General features: G+C 47.0%; 1 protein-coding gene across 9 annotated transcripts in view; it reads right to left on the minus strand.

The window, feature by feature from the left end:
• Positions 1-4559: 4559 nt before the first annotated feature.
• The window catches only part of Tpm1 (tropomyosin 1), a 28348-nt gene continuing 7643 nt past the window's right edge, over positions 4560-25264 (minus strand). For 2 of the 9 annotated variants that reach the window (XM_057766878.1, XM_057766881.1), the window contains 8 exons: positions 19245-19378; positions 16281-16398; positions 15060-15130; positions 14213-14288; positions 13701-13763; positions 13357-13426; positions 11871-11949; positions 10147-10338 (listed from right to left, as the gene is read on the minus strand). In XM_057766878.1, the coding sequence (XP_057622861.1) occupies positions 10335-10338; positions 11871-11949; positions 13357-13426; positions 13701-13763; positions 14213-14288; positions 15060-15130; positions 16281-16398; positions 19245-19378 (615 nt within the window). In that variant the 3' untranslated portion in view covers positions 10147-10334. Of the gene's footprint in view, positions 5407-5469; positions 6506-10146; positions 10339-11870; positions 11950-13356; positions 13427-13700; positions 13764-14212; positions 14289-14630; positions 14809-15059; positions 15131-16280; positions 16399-19244; positions 19379-25264 lie in introns of those variants that run through there. The other 7 variants (XM_057766879.1, XM_057766882.1, XM_057766885.1 and 4 more) reach the window with 5 other exon arrangements.

Genomic DNA, 25264 nt, shown 5'->3' on the forward strand with positions numbered 1-25264 from the left:
GGGTTATTTTACTGTGAACTATAGTTTCCATAGAGGAAGTAAGCTTGGGATGAAGCTGGTGCGGGATGTGGTCAGCACATCAAAGCGAGGCTCCCTGGGAGGTGGAAGGGCTCTTATTACTTTATTGTAGGCACAGGGGACTTTAATGCTTTGTCTAAGACTCTAGACAAGAATTTCACTGGGAGGGTAGCATCCCAAATCAACACCGAGTCGAAAATAAAGTGGAAGCCATCACCGTGGGCTGCTCTTCTGCCAAAAAAAAAAAAAAAAAAAAAGCAGTGGCGCAGGAAGGGCGGGGGTGTTTCTTACCTGTCATCAGCTTTCATCTGAATCTAGGGGACCAGGGGATTCCGCATTCATCTTGCTTTATGGCTCCTGTAGGGTCAATGAGGGCTGAATGCTCCTGTGGATACTCTCTGCTGGGCCTACACTGTCTTAGTTCATTTCCCTGTTGCTGTGATAAATACTGACCAAAAGCAACCTGGGTCCTCTCAGCTTGACTTCGGCTTCCACACTTGAGCACAGCCATCAATGAGGGAAGCCCAGGCAGGACCTCAAGGCTGAAATGTGTAGGTCGAAACAGAAGCAGAGACCAAGGAGCTTCCGGGCTCACCATTCGGCTACTTCTGTGGCCCAGACACGCTGGCAACACCCACAGGTGGCTGGGCCGTCCTACACTCAAGTGCCCCCAGCAGATATGCCCACAGGCCAGTCTAATGGAGGAAATTTCTCAGCTGAGGCTCTTGTTTTCCACGTGTGTCACCTTGACAACAAAGCTTAGCATCTTGCGCAGCGCTGAGAATTCTGCCTGCCTGCCTGCACTTAGCAGCTGCTCCACACATGGACAGAGGCCCAGCATCCTGTTTTCAAAGGCCAAGTGCTTTGCTTAAAAGAGAAATCCAAATGTACGTTACAGAATCCGTCTCTGGCTGTGTTTCATTCTGGGTCATTTGTCTCACCAACGACTAAATTCTATCTTTTGTGGGGCACTGTAGCCGCACACACGGTGGTAGCCACAGGGGCGGCACTACTGACTCTTGTTCCTTGAACATGTGTGCAGATGCACATGTGACAAGTGCAGGTGTGTGGAGGCCAGGAATAATCTCATCTGTCATTCCTCAGCCGCTGTCCACTCTGCGCTTTGAGATGGGATTGTTCACTGGCCTTGTACTTGCCAAATAGGCTAGGCTGGTTGAGCGGCCAGCAGTTTCCAGGGCTCTGCCAGGCCCAGGCTGGTTGACTGGCCAGCAGTTTCCAGGGTTCTGCCAGGCGTGGCTGGTTGGCTGGCCAGCAGTTTCCAGGGCTCTGCCAGGCCTAGGCTGGTTGACTGGCCAGCAATTTTCAGGGTTCTGCCAGGCTTCACCTCCCAGTGCTGTGATTCCAAGTGTGCACCACTGTGCCCAGCTTATTAATTTTTTTTTAATATGTAGGAGTGCTATGTTTGCATGTATGTCTGTGCACCACTTGTGTGTGTGGTACCTACAGAGGCCAGAAGATGGCACTGAATCTCATGGAACTGGAGTTCTGGATGGTTGTGAGCTGTCACGTGGGTGCTGAGAATAAAACAGGAGACCCCTGGAGGATGGAGAGACATCGCTCCTTCTCCTTCCTGTCCCTTCTTTAAAGTGGGTTCTGGAGATGGCCCTCAAACCCTGTGCTGACGATCTCCTCAGCTGCGGACATCTATTTAAGAAGAGTGGCCTTAGCATTTCCATTAGGGCTCAATACAGCTGTGGGGCTGAGGAACAGCCAAGAGACTGAGAGGGCGGCATTGATACTCACTACAGCATTGTGCAGAGTCCTGAGGAAGTTCACGGCACAGAAAGAGGTGAGACCACTTCCTTAAAGGATGAAGACATATAATGGCCACATTAACCAGGTCTCACTGTGATGTGAGGAACAGGAGCAGCCAGGTCCTCGGCTGAGCGGAAGTAAACTGGCCAAGTGGCCTTGAACAAGGACCAAGCCTCAGAGGAGGCCGTTCCCAGTCTGGGCATCTGTGTACGGGGGACCAGCCTTGGCAGGCTCCGATAAGGCCCTGACTTGACTCTTTGTTCTCCCAGGCTTGGCAGCAGATGGGAAGTGAACGCTCACAGGCAGCAAGAACCAGCCTTATCCTTTGGGTCTGTGCCCATCTGTCAGACATTTGACTAAGTCATGTTCTTACTAGGAAACGCTCAATACAGCCTCACTCATTGTGTGACACAGAAAACTGATGTCACCTCTTGGAAGAGCATAGCTCTGAAAACCCTCAGTGTCAGAAGCGTATGTGACAGTAGGGGACACTTCGTGTGTTACCTGTCGTCACACATTACTTTCCAAACAATCCATAATTCTGGAAAGGACGGCTCCCCAAATCTACTGGTGTTTTCTGTCTTGGTGGGAGAATTTATATTTTCTTCCTCATGTACATTTGACTGGAGCAGAAAATACATCTAATAAAGCATTGACAGGCTGAAACAACTTAACACACTCAAATATTGGTTCAAGTAAAAAATATTTTCATGGAGAAAAGCGAAACAAAACCAGGCTCCACGAAGACAACACACCAGCATTGACAGCAACACACTGGTATTCATGGCGGGCAGATCTTGTTTTTCTTGAAGAGTCCCCAGGAGCAGTCAGGGGAGGCAGTGTTCTATATACGGCCAGCTTTTAAGTTCAGAGTGGACCTATGTTGTGCTTTTTTTCCCCCTTCCCCCTGAGGATGCTGGATCTCATGTGAGTTTGTCTTGGAGATGTTTATATTCTAGTCCATCTCCTTCCTCTGAGGAGTTCACAGTTACCCTGAGCTACCCAGCCCTCCTTCTGTTTGCGGTCTCAGCAATAGTATTCACATCGTGAATCTTCAATCCTCTCCTCACTGTCTCTGTCGGCTTCCAGCCTGGCTTTACCCAGTCATCGTCCTAATCTCTTCACCCTGACTGTACTGGGCGGCCTGCCCAGAGGCTATCACACGGGCTCAGACAAGAGGCATGGCTGCTCTGTTAATCTGATAGATGTGGAAATTATTGAATTGGCATGATGCTTCACAGAGAATTGATCTCAGGGACCCAGGAGAGGTCTGATGTTAAGCCACACCCTCGTGGTTATGCCTGCTGCTAACGGGTAGGCCACACCTACATCTTCCAGGGCTCCTCTCCTGCAACTCTCCCCAATTTTCTTTTTCTTTTTTTTTTTTTTTCTTTTGGTTTTTTGAGACAGGGTTTCTCTGTGGTTTTGGAGCCTGTCCTGGAACTAGCTCTTGTAGACCAGGCTGGTCTCGAACTCACAGAGATCCGCCTGCCTCTGCCTCCCGAGTGCTGGGAGGGATTAAAGGCATGCGCCACCACCGCCCGGCTCCCCAATTTTCTGTTGCTGTGACAGGTACAAGAGTGTAAGAATCCAGATTGAGTTTTGGCGTCTGTCTCCAAGCCAAACCGTGAGATCTTGGCCATCACGTGTGAGCTGTGGAGTTACGCATACCTGACTTGTTCTTTTACTGTTTGTAAGGTGAACAGACTATAGCACATAAAAAAAAAAAAAAACACTGCTATCCAAGAACAGTAACAGTTACCCTTATCCAGGGCAAAGGGAGGGTTCATTTAGCTTCACAGAGGTGGTCTTCTGGACACGTAACAGACTGAGGACAGCAGCGGTGGTATAGAGCATGCTTAGGTGTCTAGCCTGGGTTCCAGTCAGGTCACCACAGCAGACTTATGCTCACCTCATCTGTGTGTGACACCTCAGGCTGAGGCCCTTCACAGCAACTCCTGATGGGAAGCCAGATCTGAAGGGACAGCCCTGTGCTTAGGGGAAGACTCCCATGACTATACTGAAGGAGCTGGGGATGGCGCACAGGGGAAGGCAGAGACTCCCAACAATTATTTACCTAGGGTAAGGGGACAGTTTTCTACAGACAGGACAGCCAGGTGTGCAGGATTCTGCTTAGGATCTTTGTCATACAATCAGAACAGTTAATGCTTGTTAACCAAAACGTTATGAAGGGAGCTTTCGCTTTATACCCCACTGTTTGTTTGCTTTTGCTGAGAACCACCCCCAGCCCCTTTAAATCTTGCTGTAGTAAGACCAAAGCCAACTGACTCTGTTTATAGTCTGTTTGTTTAGTGTCTTCAAGAGCTAGGAAACAACAGTCTCAGTTTCTAGCTCTGAGAAATAGAAGATGGAGTGAACTGGAGAACTTGCGTGAACTTGAACGCGGATAATCACAAAGCTTCACCGGAGATTGGGTACTTCAACCCACCACTGGCTGAACTGAAATGTGGACACACCACTGTTTGAGACTTAGCTACAATGTGAGGGAAACATCCGGAGCAGTAAGCTCATTGCAGAGGGTCTGTCTCTCAGTCTACAGAGCTAGGCCAGGAACATGGAAAATGACGTTTAGGAAGGGCTTTCCCTGACTGCTGCCACCTTAACACACTCAAATCACGGCTGAGAGGGCAGCCAGGGGATCTGGCTCGGAACATCACTGCGAGCAACCAGGCATGTCAACCAGTCTAAAATTCATGAAGTTAAACAAACAAACAAACAAAAAAAAAGACGACAGGGCCACCAGATTTAGAAAATGTCCTACAATGTGCATTTTATTCCATATCATTATACAATGTTTACATATAGTTATAACTCTTCAGAAAATGCCGTTTCTTTACCAATTATGTATGTAGTGCCTAGATCTTTCACCCTGACATGGAGAACTGCAAAGAGGGGCACTCCCCATGGAATGCTCTCCCTGCTGAGCTGGAAGGGGCTGCAGGTGTGTTAGTTGGGAAGGAAAGGGACTTTTAAAAGACCAGTGCGGCTTCCAGACCCTTGGCTTTAATGAAGACAGGCATAAGAAACCCATAGTCTTGTCTTGCAGTAAAACTGAAAATAAATTAGTGTTGGACGGAGGTCTAAATTGTATAATATTGAACAAAAGACCCTCAGGGGTCCTTCTGCTTAAAGTAGCACCAATCCGCACCCGATTGTCTCCAACATCAGTCTTCTTGGTGACTCTACCTTGGCACTCTGGCTGGAAATCTTTCTGGCTCTGTGAGGCTTCCTACCCTGGCTAAGCAAACCGCAGGCCTAAAACGCTAAGAAGTGTGGCAACATCATCCTGGGAAATGGCACGTTTAAGTGATAAGGGTCCCGGCCGGGCCTTGCTTCTCTGTGTGTCTTTCCCCACCCCCTGCCCTAGCTGGCTCTTTGCAGATGTTTTGGTGACAGTGGTTAAAAGTATATAAAAATGCGTTGAAGGAGTTTCCTGAAGCGGGTGTTTGAAAACGAAAGAAAACAAAGACAGGACAATGAAGGGGTGTGGCCGCGGCTAAGGAGGCTCTCACATGTTGTTTAGCTCCAGTAAGGTCTGGTCCAGCATCTGGTGCATACTAAGGTTCTCTTCTTTGGCATGAGCCACTTTCTCTGTGATGGGATTAGAAAATGAAGTCATGAATAGCTGCGCGCCAGACGTGGTAGTGGTTTGCACACGTAGTAAGCAAACATCAGTCGCACACACAGAAGAGGAACGGCACTCTACATGCTTAAGACAGCACGCGTTTCCAGACAAGACCCAGGGTGCACCTACACCATCCATCCATCCTGACGGCAGGGGCAGGATGTGTTTGGTGAAGGCTCACCCACAGGGTGCTGCGGGAACAAGGGAGGGGCACAAACCAAATACAGGTAGAGAGCATTGTTACACAAACTGAAGTTAATACCAGCAGAGGATTCTGGGTTACAGGCAGTTAAAGATCTGGTAGCTGTGTGAGCGAGCACACAACCTCACAGAAACAAAGATGACATAAATAGGTTTCTAACCACTTTTTAAACGGTTTATTTCTACTGCTCACAAATGGTTATGGACACACCTCATGCACACTTCATTAGCACAGTCTCTTAGTATTTTTATGGTATTCTACTTATTAGAATGACACCCACCAGAATCCAACACCGTTAAGCTAAACGAAGCATACCTTTCAACCAGGGACTTCTGATATGAGCTCCTGCTTTCAAAAGCTATTTTGCCCAAGCATAGGTACATTGAATCACAGTTCAAACACTATACATGTTACGAAGATGTTAGGGACACACATTTGTAATAGATATTTAAAGCAGGACTCACAGCTGGTTAAGAGAAAATAGAAAAACTTTTTTTGGTGTTTTTTGGTCATTATCAGTCAGTTCAAAGTGGACCTGCTGATGTGGGAAGGGCTGAATTGATTGGTATAAATATTTTCACATATACGTAATATATCATAAAAACTTTGGGGGGGTTAATAAGGATTTAACTGAGACATACAGAGGAAAACAAGGCAAGACTGGTCTTCCAACCAATGCCTTTCCTTTCCATTTCTGCAGAAAGCGATCGTTTTCAATCCCATGAGTCATAGATTTCCTGAACAGGGGCTCCATTCCTAGAACTTGGCCCAAGTTTCTCCACACAAATTTTAATCCTCATTCAGGGCCAGCTTTAGCTCGTTAGTTAGGCGGCGGTTTTGCTCGAGTTGATGGTAGAGCTGGTCTGGACAGGTCAGCAAGGGTTAGCAGAAAAGAGGAGACAGAAGAAGAGGTTAGCTCGAGTCAGTGAGAGGCAGTTAACAGACTGGAAAACACGGATACACAGGACAGCAGTGGTGTACCCTGACCCAAGGTCCTGTATCCTGTGCCCTGCGACAGTGCATGGCAAGGCCTGGGAGAATGGAGAAAGGGCTGGAACCTTGATGGAGATGTAGAGCAGAAGGAAGGAGGTGTAGGATGTGGGAAGGTACCAATGTTCCTTTTGCACCTCATTAAAACCATCCTGTGACCTGAGCTATGTGCAGTTTGGGACAACAGATTTGGGGACTAAGGCCAGGTCCTGCCACTCATGCCTTGCTAGAGCTCCGCAGAGATTCTAGGTGAGCCCCTGACCAGCCCACTTCCATCCACTCTTCTTGAACCCCATCCTCACTGCTCAGGTGCAGGGTGGTGCTGAGCTAGTACTACCATTTCCACCACAAGGACATGTTTTGAAAGACTCCCCTCTAGACACAGGGGCACATACAAAGTCTGAACTCTCCTCTGACCTCAGTGGTGTGTCACCCACAGCAAACAAGTGTTTATCTCTACTCCACGCTGATTCAGAACTTATCCGTGTGCTTCAAGAGGATGAGATTCATGCTGGGTGTTGACGGCATGCATAAAATAAATAAAACTGGGCCAGGGAGATGACTCAGCGGGTAGAGGTGCTTGCGGCAGAGCCTGATGACAGTTGGGTCCCCCAAGTTCTACACAGTGGAAGGAAAAAAAACAACTCGGACGAGCTGTCCCCTGACTTCCGGATGTACACTGTGGTATGCGTCCCCCCTTAAATAAACCTTCTCAAACATCTACACTTGCCCAGTGTGATAGAAGCTTTAGGTACTGCCTTGTAGTCCACTCAGGTGCAAAGCAGTCCACCACAGAACTCAGCCTGTGTCTGATGAGCCAGGGGACACCTGGTGACAAAGAAGCTAGCACCTACTAGGAAAAGTGGGGGGTGTGTGGTTGCTTTGAATGATGGAGACTCCGTGGACCTTGACATTCTACTTGATGATCTTGGAGAGCTAAGAATCCTACTGCCTAGTGAGCAACCTAGAGAGCAACAGCTCTCACTGCTGGGCACAGAGTGACCTAGAGAGCAAGCACGGCTCTCGCTGCTGGGCACGGAGCGATTCTGTCAACCCAGAGAGCAAGCACGGCTCTCACTACTGGGCACGGAGCGATTCCGTCAACCTAGAGAGCAAGCATGGTTCTCACTGCTGGGCACAGAGCGACCTAGAGAGCAACAGCTCTCACTGCTGGGCACAGAGCAACCTAGAGAGCAACCACGGCTCTCACTGCTGGGCACGGAGCGACCTAGAGAGCAACCACGGCTCTCACTGCTGGGCACGGAGCGGTTCTGTCAACCTAGAGAGCAACCACGGCTCTCACTGCTGGGCACGGAGCGATTCTGTCAACTCTCTCTCATAAATGGTGGGAGGTGGGGGAAGTTGCTACACTCCTGATGTCTGTTGCAGACATACTATGAAGAACTATGTTCAACCCATGCCTTTTCCTCTTATCTAAGTTTTCTGAATATCCAAAACTCCAGTCAGCTGTCACCTCCTCCAGGTAGCACCCAGTGAGACTTTCTGTTCCGTTGGCTCCAAACACACAATGTCTGCCAGTATAGACTCTCTTTCAACATGGCCAGCTTATCTTCTATCCTGCTGCCTTCCAGTGTCTCCCACACTTAGAAGTTGCAAACCAGAAACCCCATTACTACCATTACTACATCCGCAGTAACACGGGGAACCAGCACCTTGAGCAGCGGGCAGGACTGTCCCATTTGCTGAGCCCACATGCTTGGCCATCTAGAAGAGGAAAGCACTGGGGAAACCCTAGGGAATCCAGAGGCCAACTAGGAATTTGGATTAAATGGCAGTGGTCCCCATATCAACCCACTTTGGGCCTTGCTCCTTCTAGCTGCAAGGGAGCTGGAGACTGAGATGACCTCAAGGCGGGGACCAGACACATTCGTAAGAGCTCTCTCCTGTTCTGCACGGATCCCAGTCGTCTTGAGGCCTCTGGTCTCAGAGCTGGCAATGCTGTTGGTTTGGTTCAACTAAAGCTTTTGAAAGAGTTGCTGATACAGTCTGGCCCTTGCTCAACTAGAAGGCCACTAAATAGGTTCTCGATAAACTCAAAATTTGCTGTCTATGCTCCTGATGTACACACCTTAAGCTACCCGGGATTGGCCTTCATGATCCATTTGTTCCTATTTCCCCCAGAGTGAATGCTCATAGGAGAAATCTTGGGGAAAGTCAAGAAATTTGTATCCCAAAATGCTTTAATGTCTGCTTGGCAGAACTCCAAGAGTCTAGTTTCCTCTGTGACAGATCGCTCTGAGAAAGGACATTACTATTATTCTGAACTTTAAAGAGAACAAGGTTCCAAAATCATTGAGAAGTGGGCCCAAGGAGCCTCAGGGAAAGAAAAACAAACACAAAACAAAACACCCCTCACAAAAAAACCCACAAAACAACCCCCCCCCCAAAAAAAACAAACACCAGAAACTGCAGAAGCCTTTGCACCCTTTGGTGAAGAGACACTGCCTGGATCCTAAAATTAGAGTCTATCATATCATTAATTAAAATATTTTAATCCAGACCCTCTTTTTAAAAAAAAAAATCGCTCTGCTCTGAAGAGTTCAGAGTAAATGGCTATTTTCAGAGTTTGCCCAAACTGATTTGAGGAGAGTGGTATGCCAGTCTTATTAGGCTAACAAGTACCACACATGAGCCAGAGGGTTACTCAGGCTTAAGACACAGGAACGGAGCCAGGCTGACGTTAAGAGCTAAAATGCTAGAGGTGGTCACATTGTTTTAAAGTCTTAATTCTCAAATAAAGGTTACTTAGCTGTTTGTGAGTGATATCAAGCATTGCTTCTTGGGCTGGGTGGGTTGTGAATTAGCTGCAATGGTTCAGAAGTGAAGGGGTTAAACTCACCTTACATAAGCACACCTTCTGTAGAATATATGCTGTGCTTCAGATCCCAAAAATAAACCATGGCTCAAATGTAGTTAATATTTAGAAATTCTATAATGTGATTTTGTGTTCAAAATGAATGTATCTGGGTAATGAACGTATTTAAAGACAAACGCTTCGACTCATCTCTGTGTAATAGGACAATATAACAGCCATGACTTACAGTGCTAGAATCCTAGTTCTTCACAATATGCAAACTCCCTAGCTACCAAGTACAGGATGGCTACACAGACTTCCATTACTGAGCCAGATGGAGCCATCTCTGTATCAGCACAGAGAGGGTGCCACACCCCAAACTAAACTTTTGGCAGGGAAAACATTGCTCAAGCCAGAATTTGATTCCCACTATCTACCGTGTGGAGATTCTGAACCCAAACTGTCAGAACTATCACAATTCCTAAAACCACAGATGGCTGGGCCCTTACTCCAGCATCTCAAAACCAGGTTATTATTGTAAAAGTTGCACAAGGAACTACCCCTTAAAAACTCCTGATGTTAGCATACAGTGTTCAGAAGAAAAATGTACCCTGAGATGCAGGAAGCCGAACTGCAGCTTTATTTAGTGTTGAGATGAAAGCGTCAATAAATAAGGAGTAAGAGAATAGCAAACGGGAATAGCTTACAGTGTTTATTTTACACTGGGTGGATAGCTCCTGTACAACAGACAACACAGTATGTGCCCGGCCTGAAGCTGGGCGCTAAAAGGAAACCTGGGTCAGCTGGAGAACAGACAGATGCAGAGCTCAGAGAGGTGGGACGTCCAGCTTGACGAAGGAGTCTTGGAAGGAGTGAAGCAAAGAAACTTATCTGTGTGAAACAAAAGGTGAGAGAGAGAGAAACAATGGTGCAATGGAAAAGGAAAAAGGAAGAAGGAAAACCACACGGATGAATGCAGTATGTGAAATGCAAACGAGTATTAAGGCGCGTAAACCCACTGCCAGCTGCACCTGGGGAGGCCATCTGTGCCAACAAGTGTCTGGACCCAAGGCTGTCATGGGCCAACCTCGAGGAAGATCTTAAAATCCTTACTTTAAAAAAAGAACTTAAAAACAAACCTTAAACTAAGCCCTCCTTTTGGGACTTTTGTCACACTTAAGAGTTTCCCCCACAGAGCATCACATCTGAGCACTGGGGAGGGCTGGGCTACAGATGACCTGGTTCTGCTTTCATTGACAAGTGGTGGGGAAGAGGCATGCTCTTGTTTCTATGGTGACAGCCAGGTCTCTAAAGGATATTCTGGAATCTCCAAGGCAGCAGGCACATGGCATGCCCCTGAGGCTACTATATTTCTGAATGGTTAGAGAAACGCCATTCCCAGCTTTGATGGAACCCACAAGTATTAGGACCTCTGTGAAACACTCCAGGGGTTAGAATCCCAAGGGGCACAAGTGTGGTTAGTAATATGTAAATTAGCTGTGTATGTCTGAGGGTCCTCAAACAAGGCCAACTATTACTCACATGAGTAAAATATAAACAGTAACTTACAAATTAATATTGTGTAAATGTTTTATTTCTTGTTTCTCTGATGTCAGTTGTGGCAAGCATTTACTGTGGGTATTTTAATTCCATTCAATATAATAAACACAGCAAATAAAAGACTTGGTTCCTCAGGAAACCATTCATTTTTGATTTAGAATTCTCTCTCTCTCTCTCTCTCTCTCTCTCTCTCTCTCTCTCTCTCTCTCTTTCTCTCTCTTTTTATAGACAGGGTCTCACTATATAGCCCTGGCTGGTCTGGAACTTGTTATAGATCAGGCTGGCCTCAAACTCAGAGATATACCTGCCTCTTCCTCCCATGTACTGAGATAAAAGTCAGGTACTACCAAGGCTGGTCATACTCTGGAATTCGTTACAGGAAGCTGAGATATGTACTTGGTCATGTCCATTTCCTTTTCCTCAGATTTTTAATAATCTGAATACTCTAAACAGTGTTAAGTGAAAATGACCATATTGTACTTCACAGAATCCCAGGAAACAACCTGGTATTTCTTCCTAGCTTCCTGCATCACTGCAACATGGCCTTCTAGATTTATTTGAGTCTGGTTTAAGGTTTTAAAAGGATAGTACTCAGGGCCATTCAGAGTCCAGTTCATCTCTCAGTGGAAAGAAGTCAGATTTGCATTTATGAAATAAAAGGACACTGGAATGTTTTGCGTGGACTGGATCCATTTGGTCTTTGTTAGCACAATGTGAAAAAGACCATGGCTATGCTAGGCTATGCAAGAGAGCCAACAAAAGGTGCAAAAATGGAGAGCGGAGACTGAGAAGGGAGCCATGGTGAGTTCATCACACAAGCATGAGGGTGAGGATGCGAGCAGGCAGGGTGCATGAGCATTTACATGGAGGTCATATCGTTGAGAGCGTGGTCCAGCTCCTCGCTGATGGCTTTGTACTTCAGTTTCTGAGCATACAGCTCATCTATGAGCAGGAAGTGGAAGGCAGAGGTGCAAGGACATGGAGAATGGTCAAGAGATGGAGGGTGAGCAAGAGTGGTGTGGGCGCCATCCCGACACGTCAGCAAGGAAAGGGCAATGCATGAAGGGGTTGGTGCCGCAGCAGATGGCCAATGCAGGAGGCGTGCGATTTGTTTTTAAAGGAATCGAAACAAAAACAAAGAGAACAAAAACCCATTAGAAAATAAAATGAGAAAGACCCAATATGAAAAACACAACACCAAGGGTAGGTAATACCAATGAACTGTTAAATCCTAAAGACACCCACAGAAGACTGTCTCCCCTGGTGGGCAATGGAACTTCTTCCTTTTCACAGAGCTATCTGCTTACTCTGGAGTAGTCAGCAACCTGCAGCTATAAGCTGTGTGTGTGTGTGTGTGGGGGGGGGTATATTCAAAGGCAGCAAGCTCAGTTTTCAATGACAATCTGCAATGCTACCTTCAAACCACTCACTTTCTGCCCAAGCCAGACCATGGGATTTTGATTTTTTGGCGGTACTTAAATTATTCCCATGGTTTTCTCTCTTGAGGTGCCTGTTGCCAGTACCAGAAGTTTGAAAAGAAAAGGAAGCCACAGTTTGGGGCTTGTCTGCAGTTTAATTTTTGTAATGGTTGTGGGTTTGTACTTGCCACACACCGGCAGGCTTGTACCCACATCCCATTCTCTCTTTTTTTTCTTGTTGTTATTTGTTAGTTTGTTTGTTTTTTCTATTTCTTTTTCTAGTCTCAACAGCTAGGTTGAGACTTGCTGTATATTCCAGAGTGGCCTCAAACTCAGAAATCCACCTGCCTTTGCCTCCTGAGTGTTGGGATCAAAGGTGAGTGCTACTATGCTTGGCTGCTGTCTTGGTAATTAAACACCCTTCAAGCCCTCCTTCAACCCCTTCTGTCTGTGATGTATGGTTGGTTTTTTTTTTCTTTAAGAATGCTTAAGTGTAATCTTGAGACTTGCTGCCCTATTGATTGCTAATGAATGGCTTAAAAAAGAAAAGAAAACCAAGGCCTTCTTCTGGGCACACGCTTGGAAGATGGGCGTGTCTAAAACACACCCACACTGTTCTGATAGTTAGGAAATATCACCAGAGACACAGAATAAAGCAGAGTCACATCCATCTATACTTATTCCCTCAGTGAAAAACAGCCCAGACCCACTTCTGAAGTCCAAGAAATTAGAGTAAGCTGTCTGGTTCTGACAAACCATCCCAAAGGGTCCGAGAGTTTCAGTGTCACAGGTGAGAACCCCAGAGGAGAGCCAGACAGGAAGTGAGAGAGCAAGACAGAGAGTCGGGGTGGAAGCCCTCGGATGGCATGACTGTTTTATCAAGACAGATATTCAACAACAAGGTCTGGATCTCAAATGTTAACGGCCTCACCTTCTAAGTCATCGATGCTCTTCTCCAACTTAGTCACTGATCTCTCGGCAAACTCAGCCCGGGTCTCAGCCTGTAAGGATTTAATTCACTTGAGTCAAAGTCAGGGAGATTCCGACCAGTCGCTACAGATACAGGGAAAACCAGAGGACGGACCTCAGGTGTTTATCACCCTGGAGAGTCAGGTTCAGTGCCTACTGTGAGCGACAGCAGCTAGCTAACATGGTACATAGAAAACCTCTCAACATGCCTGACTTGGACCGTTCGACTCGAAAGGACGGTACCTTGACCCACTCCACAGAACCCTAACCACCATCTAGACAGCCTCTTTCAGGTTCTCGCATTACCTCCTTCAGCTTGTCGGAAAGGACCTTGATCTCCTCCTCGTACTTGTCTTCCTTCTGCGAGTACTGTAATTAGAAAGAGCGGTCCAGATGTCAGGCCGCGGCTCTCACACTCATGCCTTCTCACACAGGGAACGTGCCAGCCCAACCAACAGATGTTGGGGATCCCCTAGCAGGTAACAGGACCTCAGGTATCACATGGCACACTACAATACATTCTCTGCTTTCTTGCCTATTACTTTACATGGGATGGGAGAGAGATAACTTATCCATTTGGCGTTTGGTTTAAATTGAATTGATGATTTGCCCAACATAAGATACATTCTCTGTTAATCTTTTTCGTTTAAAGAAACTAAACAAACAAAAACCATCCTACCATCCAAGAACCATTAGGAAATTGTCTCAAAATGCTGCCCCTTGCTAAAATGCCTCCTGCGCCATTAGTTTCAACAGCAGGGCTTCTTTGGAGCAGCCCTTTAAAAAGGTGTCGTCCCCAATCCCTGCTCCTGGCCTACCTTCTCAGCCTGAGCCTCCAGTGACTTCAAGTTGTTCGTCACCGTTTTCAACTCTTCTTCAAGCTCAGCACATTTGCTAATGTTTTCGATCAGAAGCAGAAAGGGTGGGAGACAAGCCCAAGGAGCGAGAAGAGAAAAAAAAAGGAGAGGGATGGGAAAAAATGAAAACTGAGTCCTAGAGACGGGGGTGGGGGCTGCCTTAAGTAGCCAAACCACGAGGCATGAAGCTTGGTTTTGCCATGGGCTCTGCCTTCCGCTGCAACAGTGGAAGGACAGAGGGACAAAATCCAGCATCTCCATGGTGTGATCGTTTGGCTTCTTATTGGCCACCCCTCAGAGTATTTATGAAGGGAAAAACAAAGAGCATAAAGGACCAAGAGAAAGCACTTGAAGCAAGATATAAATAGCAGAGGGTGTAGTGAAGGTACAGTCATTACAGCAAACCAACCAGTAGGCATTGGAAGCTCAAAGCTGTCTGGGATGCAGTTAAACCTAAAAACCATACGTGAGCCGTCAGTACCTTATCCTCTGCAGCCATTAATGCTTTCAAGGTCTGATCCATTATTCTTAATTGTTCTTCCAGCTGTCGAACTTGGCTGTTAGTGGACACAGGAAATGCACAAGGCCATTCACAAAATCAGTGCAGGTAAGGCATGCAGTGCCACACGCATTCACAGACACCCCACATGGTTCCTCCATGGTCCGCGCTCATGGCTCATCCACAGCACATGGAGCACGCAAGGAGCCTGGAGCCGAGGTGGGCGAAGGTGCAGCTGCTAGAAGGTCATGCTGTTTTTAGTCACTGCTCTGCAGCATCCCCACATGTGGTGGCAATGGGCCCGCTTACCCTTCTGAGAGCTCAGCCCGCTCCTCTGCACGTTCCAGGTCACTTTCAATGATGACCAGCTTACGGGCCACCTGCAGCAGGGCAAACACAGCAGACACACTGAGGTCTTGCGTACTTGGTGTAGGGGGTGGTTATAGGGTAGCGATCACATCCACCGGCCCCAGGGATTCTAGTCGACTACAAATGGACCGCTCTTCTTTCCGCAGACTAGAGACAGGCAGCGCGCCCTCAGCAGAGACCGGGGCCCCTGCTCAGAGACTGGAATGGTTGGCTCCAGGTGGGGTCTAGATAATTACACAGCACCCACAGCAATTCTCGGAATGAGAGGAATATGAAATCTGCAATCTTAAAAATAGCACAACGATGAGACATGAGGAGGCATTTTAGACTGAAAAGGAAGGGGGCTGTCGAGAGAGCACCAAAAATAAACCCAGAGACTACACCACATGGAGATCTGCACAGAAGGCCAGATCCAGTGAGATGGCTGAAGGTCAAATCTCCAGCCAGAAACGCCAGTCCAGAGGAAAGGTTCCTCTGAGGCAGCTCCAAGCCCTGGGCAGTTTCAGACAATCGTGATGAAATGCAGAAAGAGAAACCAGAACCTAAGTCACCCTTGCGGTCACCATCACGCGTTGTTCCATAGGGGACTACGTTACTGCAGACAGAGCCCGTGCTAACGAAGCATTTCTCTTTGATTTTTTAACAGTCCTAGCTGTCCTGGAACTCACTCTGTAGACCAGGCTGGCCTCGAACTCACAGAGATCTGCCTGTCTTTGCCTCTGCCTCCTGAGCGCTGGGATTAAAGACGTGCACAACCACTGCCTGGATAACGAAGGATTTCTACCACCCTGGAGAGGCCTCTATGAAATCTCCCAATGAGCTCTGGGGTCCATGTTCTCTACAGTATCTGAACTGAAACATCTGGATCATGACAGCAGGCCAGCTTCCTTTCCTAAGGGCCTGGCTCTCCCTCTTTCTGGCTTAAGATGTTTTTGTCCCAGTCTTTAGGGTATGGGGGGAGGTATTGGTCTCTCCTCCCAGTGCAGGTGACTGTGCTGGCTTCATCACAATAAGAAGCAGTTTCTGCAGGTAAAGGAATCCTGCTTCCCAGAACCATCCACTTCTATGAGGGAAGCTGACTGCTAGAGCCAGGGACCCAGACAGCATCCTATTCTGGGTCACAGCTGTGAGTCTGTAAGGCTCTGGGCCCCAGAAACTCACCTCTTCATATTTGCGGTCAGCATCTTCAGCAATGTGCTTGGCCTCTTTCAGCTGGATCTCCTGAATTTCCATCTTTTCTTCATCCTTTTGGGCTCGGCTTTCAATGACTTTCATGCCTCTGGAAAGACAAGCAAGGGGCAGAGCAGAGACGGAGAGATGACCACTGCTGCTGCGGAACATGGGGCTCCACACACCCGGCTCACCAAAGTTGAACAGAGAGCCATTTATTTTCCAGCACAGAGCAAGACTGCAGAAAAGACACATATTTCTCTCTGCTCACTGTGAATGAGATCTTTGGGTGCACTCTGGGAAAGATTCATGGCCGTGGGACACAGACACGCCATGCGAAGAGAGTTTGGGTACAGAGTTTATTTAGTGCATAAGGGGATTATGGAGTGAAGAGATAAAGACAAAAATGGGGGAAGGGGAGAGGCAATAGTTACATCTTCAGAAGAGGGACAAACAAAAAGAGGGGATGAAGTGAGGTTCGAAATCAGCTTGCCTCATCAGGAAGGGTGGGGGCACGATTGGGGGTGGGCAGAGCTTGTCTCTTAAAGGGACAGGGAAGGTCAGCAAAATGATAACATTTTGGGTACTGGTAAAACTTCTAAATTACCTATTTTTTTTTAAAAAAAAACAACAACAACTTTCTTTTAGATTTATTTATTATGTATACAGTGTTCTGCCTACATGTATGTTTGCACACCAGAAGAAGGCACCAGATCTCATTATAGATGGCTGTGAACCACCATGTGGTTGCTGGGAACTGAACTCAGGACCTCTGGAAGAACAGCCAGTGCTCTTAACCTCTGAGCCATCTCTCCAGCCTCTAAGTTACCTATTCTTACGTGGGAAGGAGCTATGTCAGGATCCTATCTGAGTCCGGGAAGCATGGGAACAAGGAAAGCTACCATGCTTTATTTGTTAATGTAGCGATCATGCCCCTTCTCCCTTTTCCTGAGGGAAGCCTCAGATTAAAAATGGATGAATAGCCAGGTGTGGTGGCACATGCCTTTAATTCCTGCCCTCAGGAGGCAGAGGCAGGTGGATCTCTGAGTTAGAGGCTGCCCTCGTCTACATAGAGAGTTCCAGGACAGCCACACAGAGCAACCCTATCCAGAGGGTGAGAGAAAGAGAAAAAATGGATGACTAGGTGTTGGGAGGCAAGACTTTGGCACTGGATATGGTAGCATGGTGTTACAGTTCAGGAAATGTTAGCTGATCTAGATTTTACAGATTTGTGGCTTAAGCAAACCATAAATGGATTTCACTTAACAAAACTTAAGTAAGCAGTTTTAATAAAGCATTATTCTTTTCTTTTTAAATATTTATTTATTTATTATGTATACAATATTCTGTCTGCATGTATGTCTGCAGGCCAGAAGAGGGTACCAGACCTCATTACAGATGGTTGTGAGCCACCATGTGGTTGCTGGGAATTGAACTCAGGACCTTTGGAAGAGCAGGCAATGCTCTTAACCACTGAGCCATCTCTCCAGCCCTAAAGCATTATTCTTTAAAAGGCATTGATTTTTATTTCCTGTCTGTGTTTGTCTACGTGTTTGCATATGCGCCATGTGTGTGCAGTGCCCTCAGACGCCAGAAGAAATCATCAAAATAAACGAGTAGACATCCCCTCTCCTCCAGTCCTGTTCTGCCAGATTGCCTTCAAAGTGCACTACAGGGAGGGAGTTATGCGCAAGACTACTCTTGACCAGCAAAGAAAACTGAGCCGTAGTAAAGAACAAGAGGAAAACTTTAGCTAACAAGCTTCCTTAGCCCTAAAGTCTGCAGGGACTCTTTGTATCTAGTGCCAGAGGGCAGAGGTTCACCGCAGGGGTAAGGCATACCCGCACTGTTCTGAGCTCACACTGCTATGCCACCCCTCGACCAATAGAATGCCAAGAGCCTCATGTAGTATTCTCACACTTTGTGGCTTGCACAGCAAAGTACAGATTTAAAAAGCCTTTCAGATTGCATGAGGTTAGTGTGTGGTGGGATGGTTAAAATGGACTGTTAACTTGGCAGGCTCTAGAATCACCTGGTTAACAAACCTCTGGGCACGCCCGTGAGGGAGTTTATAGATGGGGCCTGTAAGGGTGGGGAGACCCACTCTAAATGTGGGCAGCACCATTCCACAGGTGAGAGTCCCTGACTACATAAGAAGGAGAAGCTAGCCAAGCACTAGCATTCATTGCTATCTGCTTCCAGACTGTGGACCCAGTGTGTGAGCAGCTGCCTCATGTTCCTGTCACCATAACTTGCCCACCAGGATGGGCTGCGTCCCTTTGAACCATGAGCCAAAATAAATCCTTCTTTTCGTAAGTTGCTTCTTTCCAGGTGTTCCATCCCACTATTAAGAAAGAAATCGATAAAGCTGGCCTGCAAGAAACATGGTTCCCTTTACTATGACAAGGCTGGGTCTTTAAAGTCAGGTTACAGTAGAAGTAGATGCAAAACACAGAAGCCCCTGACTGTGTCTGTGTGTATACATGTATTAAATCCAGAACATTTCAATTCTGCAGAGCCTGTAGGTTGGATCTGGTTTATCTATGCTTTCTCTTCTACCTATTTGGTTACCATAGCCCCTTTCTCTAGATCTAAGACTTCTTGGGCTATATTATTTTACTTTTTTATGTATCTGGGTATCTTGCTTACAGGTACATCTGTGCATCATATGCCTGCAGAGGCCAGAAGGGAGCATCAGATGCCCTAGGCTAGAGTTACAGACCTTTGTGAACTGCCATGTGGGTGCTGGGACTCAGACCACGGTCCTCAAAAGGGCAGTCAGTGCTCTTAAGTGCTAAGCCATCTCTCCCTCTCAGTGTGTGTGTGTGTGTGTGTGTGTGTTGGGCAGTGTGCAGACACACTCAGGAGCTGGATGGTGCAGTCTCATCTCTCAGTGTGTGTGTGTGTGTTGGGCAATGTGCAGACACACTCAGGAGCTGGATGGTGTAGTCTCACCTCTCACTCTCATCTGCGGCCTTCTCAGCCTCCTCCAGCTTCTGCAGAGCTGTGGCCAGACGCTCCTGAGCACGATCCAACTCCTCCTCAACCAGCTGGATACGTCTATTCAGAGAAGCTACATCAGCTTCAGCCTAGGCAGAAAGTGAGACACTTCAGAGCTGGGAGAAAGCCAGGGTGGTACCTTCAGAAACTGGCCAGGACTAAGGAGGTGCTGGTTCCAGACAGGAAGTCTGGGGCCTGGTGTAAGCTATCTTCCAGTGTATTGCAAGTCCTGACCAGCTGAAGTCCTCACTCACGAGCATCACACTTGGAAAGACACAAACCTAGAAACAACTCTCAGCAGAGAGTGGGCCATCAGCAACACACACACACACACACGCTCACATGCTCATACGCTCACACACGCTCACAGGTTCACACACGCTCACACACGCTCACATGCTCACACACGCTCACACACGCTCACGTGCTCACACATGCTCACACACGCTCACGTACTCTCATGTGTTCACACACGCTCACACAGCTCTGTCCTGCCCTAGTCTCCATGCCTTGCCTTCCTGCTGCTTGAAGGAAGGCTTCCTCACAGCTCCCTGCAGGCTGGAAAGGGGAACATGGGGCCCTATCCAGGCCCAGCTGCAGAGTCCCCAACAGTATGAACGGAACTCGGAATGCCACATTTCATTCAACTATTCTTTCTCTAAGTGACTTCTCAAAGGAGACTTACAATGAGACCGAATATTTTAAAATCCAGTGGTTTTAAAAACACATACCAGGAAAATTAAAAAAACAAAAACCAGAAACCAAAACAACAAACCATACCATATGGAGATCTAATACCATCTAGAAACTTCCCCCTTGCCCCACCTTTTCGGTAACCTCTTTAGAATAACTGACCTTCCTGGAACAAGGCCAAGACAAATTGCCCCAAGGTCTTTTTTTTTCCCCCCTAAGCTTATTGGAGTTTCTTAAAAGTCAAGGTTGTTACAAGAAATTTCACAAGTCTAAGGGGGAAACAACATAGATACTGTTTTTATTTTAATCTTTTAATTTAAAAAGCTTTGAATTAAAGTGTTTCTCTCGTGGGCAGGCAATGACTGCTTCCTGCTCTAAGTACTTTTGCTCTGAGTCCTAGTCTCTCGGTGATCAGAGCCCTGAGCCTAGACTGCCTGGAAGGGAAGGTGGGCCTTGCTAACTAGGTTATTTATCCTCAACCTTTCCCAACCAGTGTTCACCAAAGGCTGATGAGCCCTTAGGATATTTAGGAGCCATTTTTTCTCGCAATCGCAATCCATGCTTCAGAGCTCTTGCTACAGCTTTCTGCTTAAGCACCTGTCTTTAAGTTCAAGGCCACTCTCGTCTACTGAACTGAGCAAGTGAAAGCACCCTAATTTAAACAACAACAGCTTCCAAAGTTCTTGAGGGAACTAGAAAAGCATGTGCAGTTAGAGAGAGGCCGCAATCACGTCCTTGAGTCACAGGAACTGAGACCCTGCAGCTCTGCGCTCATCTAGATCTGCTTAGGTCTTATCTGAGCAATGGCAGTGAACAGGGACTCTCCCACCACCATGAATGGCTGCAGTCTTTAAAAAAAAAAAAAAAAATATATATATATATATATATATATACACACACACACACACACACACACACACACACACACACACACACATTTTAGACACACTTATCTCAAAGAAAAAAGCTACTATGTAGTAACTGCTGCCCGAGGCAGGAAGCAGGGCTAGTGTGGAATGAATGGGGAGGAGCAGTTACAACTGAACCAGCCCACAAGGTCAATCATTATCGGAGAACAGCTTGGAACTGGGCCAAGCTGGAAATGTCCTGGATGACTGAGTTTTTCCTCGAAGAGTGGAGGGATTGGAATAACCAATTTCTTTCTTTCTTTCTTTCTTTTTTTTTTTTTTTTTTTTTTTTTTTTTTTTTTTTTTTAATTTTCGAGACAGGGTTTCTCCGTAGCGTTTGGTTCCTGTCCTGGAACTAGCTCTTGTAGACCCGGCTGGCCTCGAACTCACAGAGATCAGTCTGCCTCTGCCTCCCGAGTGCTGGGATTAAAGGCGTGCGCCACCACTGCCCGGCTTGGAATAACCAATTTATTAACTACAGAGAGTTAACTGCCTTTGAACAACCATTCCTTTATCTTCTTATTTTATGTGTACTAGTGTTTTCCCTACACGTGTGCTTGCAGCCAGTTCCAGGTGCTCTGCAACTGGAGCCAGGAGTTACAGAGGGTTGTGAGCTGCCATGTGGGTACTGGGAACAGAACCCAGGTTCTCTACAAGAGCAGCAAGTGCTTTTAATCTCTGGGTCATCTCCCTCAGTCTCTTTAATTGGAAATACATACATATTAAGGTCATAGCTCTGGGTCAGGTTAAATTTCTTCCTCTTATATGTATTTCATTTCTAGAAAAAAATCTATTCCTTTTACAAACAGGATGGTGGGGTGGAGACAGAAAACAAAAACAGAAAATCGATTGGGATCGGTGGTTTCAAGACCCCTGGGCTACCTCTGAACACCCAGTGCCCCAGGTAGTCTAATCCTGACCAGCATTAGTTGCTACAAAAATATTAGTTATCACAATATTAGTTACTATAAGAATATCAGAGGGCTGGAGAGATGGCTCAGAGGTTAAGAGCATTGCCTGCTCTTCCAATGGTCCTGAGTTCAACTCCCAGCAACCACATGGTGGCTCACAACCATCTGTAATGGGGTCTGGTGCCCTCTTCTGGCCTGCAGGCATACAGACAGAACATTGTATACATAATAAATAAATAAATAAATAAATATTTTTTTAAAAAAGAGAATATCAGCCATTAGACAAGTCAAATAAATCATTTTTTTTTAAAGGCCAAGAAGGGCTGGTATGGATTTCTCTAGAGTGCCTAGGTCATGTTCAAAAGACCCCTTCTTACTATAGTGTTACATAATAAAATCATTATTATTTAAGATAAAAGCAAGTGCCCTCACTATTCCTGCTGCTGGCGAATCAGACAAACATGGGCAGGATTTTAAAAACACTTCTGCACATGAAATCCTAAGTTCCCCACAGTGGAACCAAACCTCGAGGACCCGACTGGCTCACAGGATGACTGCTGATGTACAGAGGTGGGAATAAATGGGGGTGGGGGGTTGGGGGGTTGGGGGGCACACAGCACCAGAAGCCATGGCAGCCCGGATTCGTTCCTGCCTCTCTGCACACAAGGGCCCACCACATTCGATCTGCACTTCCTTCTGTGCTCCCACCCCCTCTACACACTTCCTCTGGCTCTTGATGCAGCTCAGTTGAGTGCTGTTTTGTAAATATCCCCCCACATCCTTCCCCCAGCACGGTTTTTACAACTCTAAACTCCCTGACACTCAGGTTATTTAACGACCTCCAAGAAGACCAGTCAAGGGCTTCACACAGGTGCCTATGCAGTGGCTGGACTTAGGACTGGTTCCTTTGGGCCAGTTTTGGCAGAGGATAAGGCCAAGCTATAGAGACCATATCTGGAGGAGACACTCTTAAGTATATGTAATGAAGCTTCATTGTTTGAACTGGATTTGAACCTGAACCTCACACAGGGGCCACCACTAGCTGGACATACGACCCCACTGGGAGACGTGTAATAGAAACAGAGACTCCTGGTTCCCAGGCCTAGAGATTGAGAGGCCAGTGCGAAGGGGCAGGACCCACAATGTAAATGGCAAGCCCTTCTCTTCCATCACCACCCAAGGAAGCTGGGAAGGATTGCAGGAGCTGCCCAGCAAGCTCTCTACTAAGACCAAGGGAAGGACCTCGGACCCAGTGGGCTAAGGCATGCTCGGGAGAGCTCCATCAGGGCAATGTGAGGCAGGACTGAAATCCAAGCCCTTTGGCCTCTTAAATATGAGTTTATGGATGCTTTGGGATTGGTGGTTCTCACCCCTGGAGTCTCTCCCAGACACCAGAGTGAAAGGTTCCCTACCATCCCCTGACCTGCAGTACTCCAAGTACGTTAAGAGACTGTCTGGATAGATCCTGGCTAACACCAGCAAAGCAGTTACTGCAAGAAAATCAGCAAGTCATCGTGATTCTTTTTTAGAGTGGCTAGGAGCTCACACAAGGACACTGCCCTCTAACCCTCAAGAATGAGAGCTTGAGACTGGTACCTGGGCTCACTGACAAACCACCTTCCTGGGGGGAACCTTGCATTCTGCTCCAAGGGCTCTCTTATGCTGGCCTAACAGTTTTAAAGATCTCCTCAGACCCCAAGACAAGTTTAATTTCCTAATAAAAGTCCCGTCTCTTATTCTCTTACCCTCATTTTGAGACTCTGACGTCTAGGCTGGCTGGCGATGCTTCTGCCTTGGCCATCTCAAGCGCAGAGATGGCATGCATGAGTTACCCTGATTTATTATGTGCTGTGCTCCATAGGCCCACACCTGTCACCTTCACCAGCTTATTTCTGGTTTGGTTTTCTCCTCAGGGTTGCAGCTTTGCTAGATATTTCCTGAGGGTCTCGGCATCACAGCACCCAGGTGGTCTTAAGTATTTGTTGCTGCTGTCTGTCAGAACGGACCTACTGCCCTGTGCCTATCAGTCAAAAGCACATAGAAATAAGGCATTTGGGGAGGGTTGAGACCCCAGACACAAACTATTCCTGGGTATGTAGATCACTCTTAGTGCACTGAGTTAGGCTTCTCACAGTGGCCCCATCTGTCAACACTGCCAGCAAAGCCTTTCCAGTTGGGTTGCTGGTTTCTTTTATTTCAAAAGTGATCCTGGAACTCAACATGTAGTGAGCTACTCAGAAAGAGACTGTTATAGCGGGGCAATTATGAGCCCTGGTTAAACCTCCACCCAGTGCTCACACATGTGAGAACCTCAGTGTTGTACATTTCCCTGCCCCTGTAAGTACTAACTCCCACCAAGGAAGTCCTGCCAGCTCACCATTCCTACCCTTTGCCCTGCCCCCAAACAAGGAAGTGGCTACCTTCAGAGAAAACAGGCGCTCGCTATTGCCGACCCAACAAGGGACTATGTGTGTAGAAAGCCTTGTTTCCACTTCAGCACTGCAAAATGCTATTCCGAACCAGACTTGAATAAAATCGAAGACTGACATGAAAGTCCCGTGTGTGAGCCAGTACAGACAGAAGAAAACCCTTTTACTCTGAAAGCCAATGCTCTGGAATATATTCTCAAAGTCCTGACTGAATCTGAGCGGAGCCTGAAACGATCAAAGGTCAGGTCTTTTATTTCATGTAAGCTGTAGTTACACAGAGAGGGTTTCACCCAGCCCGCTGTGCAAGACCAAAGTGACTAGAGCCAAGTAAAACTTCTGCCCTTATATGGTCAAGAAAGGGAAAACACACACACACACACACACACACACACACACACGGATGGACGGACATTAGGGGCACTCCCATGGAGAACAGATAAACACAACCTCCTCTATCTGGGCCGAAGCCTGTAATTTCGGAGGCATGCTGGCGTAGCAACAGGCGAAGAAAGTGAGGTCCTTAGGGGCCTTTGCTGTGACTGCATGGGAAAGTGGGAACCCGGAGTCCAGTCAGTCACAGTCACCCTAGAAGTGGCAAGCAGAGTACATTGTTTCCTGGTTCCAGAAGAAGCTGCCAATGCTCAAGAGTCAGGAAAGGGCTGGGGAGTTTTGGAAATTGGTTATTTCCCATGATTAATAAAGTTAGCCATCAAGAACCTGCCTGCACTTCTAAGTCTCCTCATCTGCCAGGTTCTACCCAGAAAGCTGGAGAGGGAAGTGCTTTTTTTCTACTTGAAACACGCGTCTCACCACCCTACAAAACCCTTAGGACACAAGACCTAGAGTCAAGCATTCCATCAAGGAAAGTAACTTCATTCCAAGATTCTGAAGGGCCCACACGCCTTGGGAAAACAAACAAGGAGGAAGTAAGCGATACCTGCTTTTTCCAAGGTACATATCAGTTTAAGAGGGCCCCTTAGGTCTGCCCGAACCTCGGAGTACCTGAACCAGAGCCAACTCTACACTGAAATAGT

This window comes from Chionomys nivalis, chromosome 4 (assembly GCF_950005125.1).
Source record: "Chionomys nivalis chromosome 4, mChiNiv1.1, whole genome shotgun sequence".
In the NCBI taxonomy this organism is placed as follows: Eukaryota; Metazoa; Chordata; class Mammalia; order Rodentia; family Cricetidae; genus Chionomys; species Chionomys nivalis.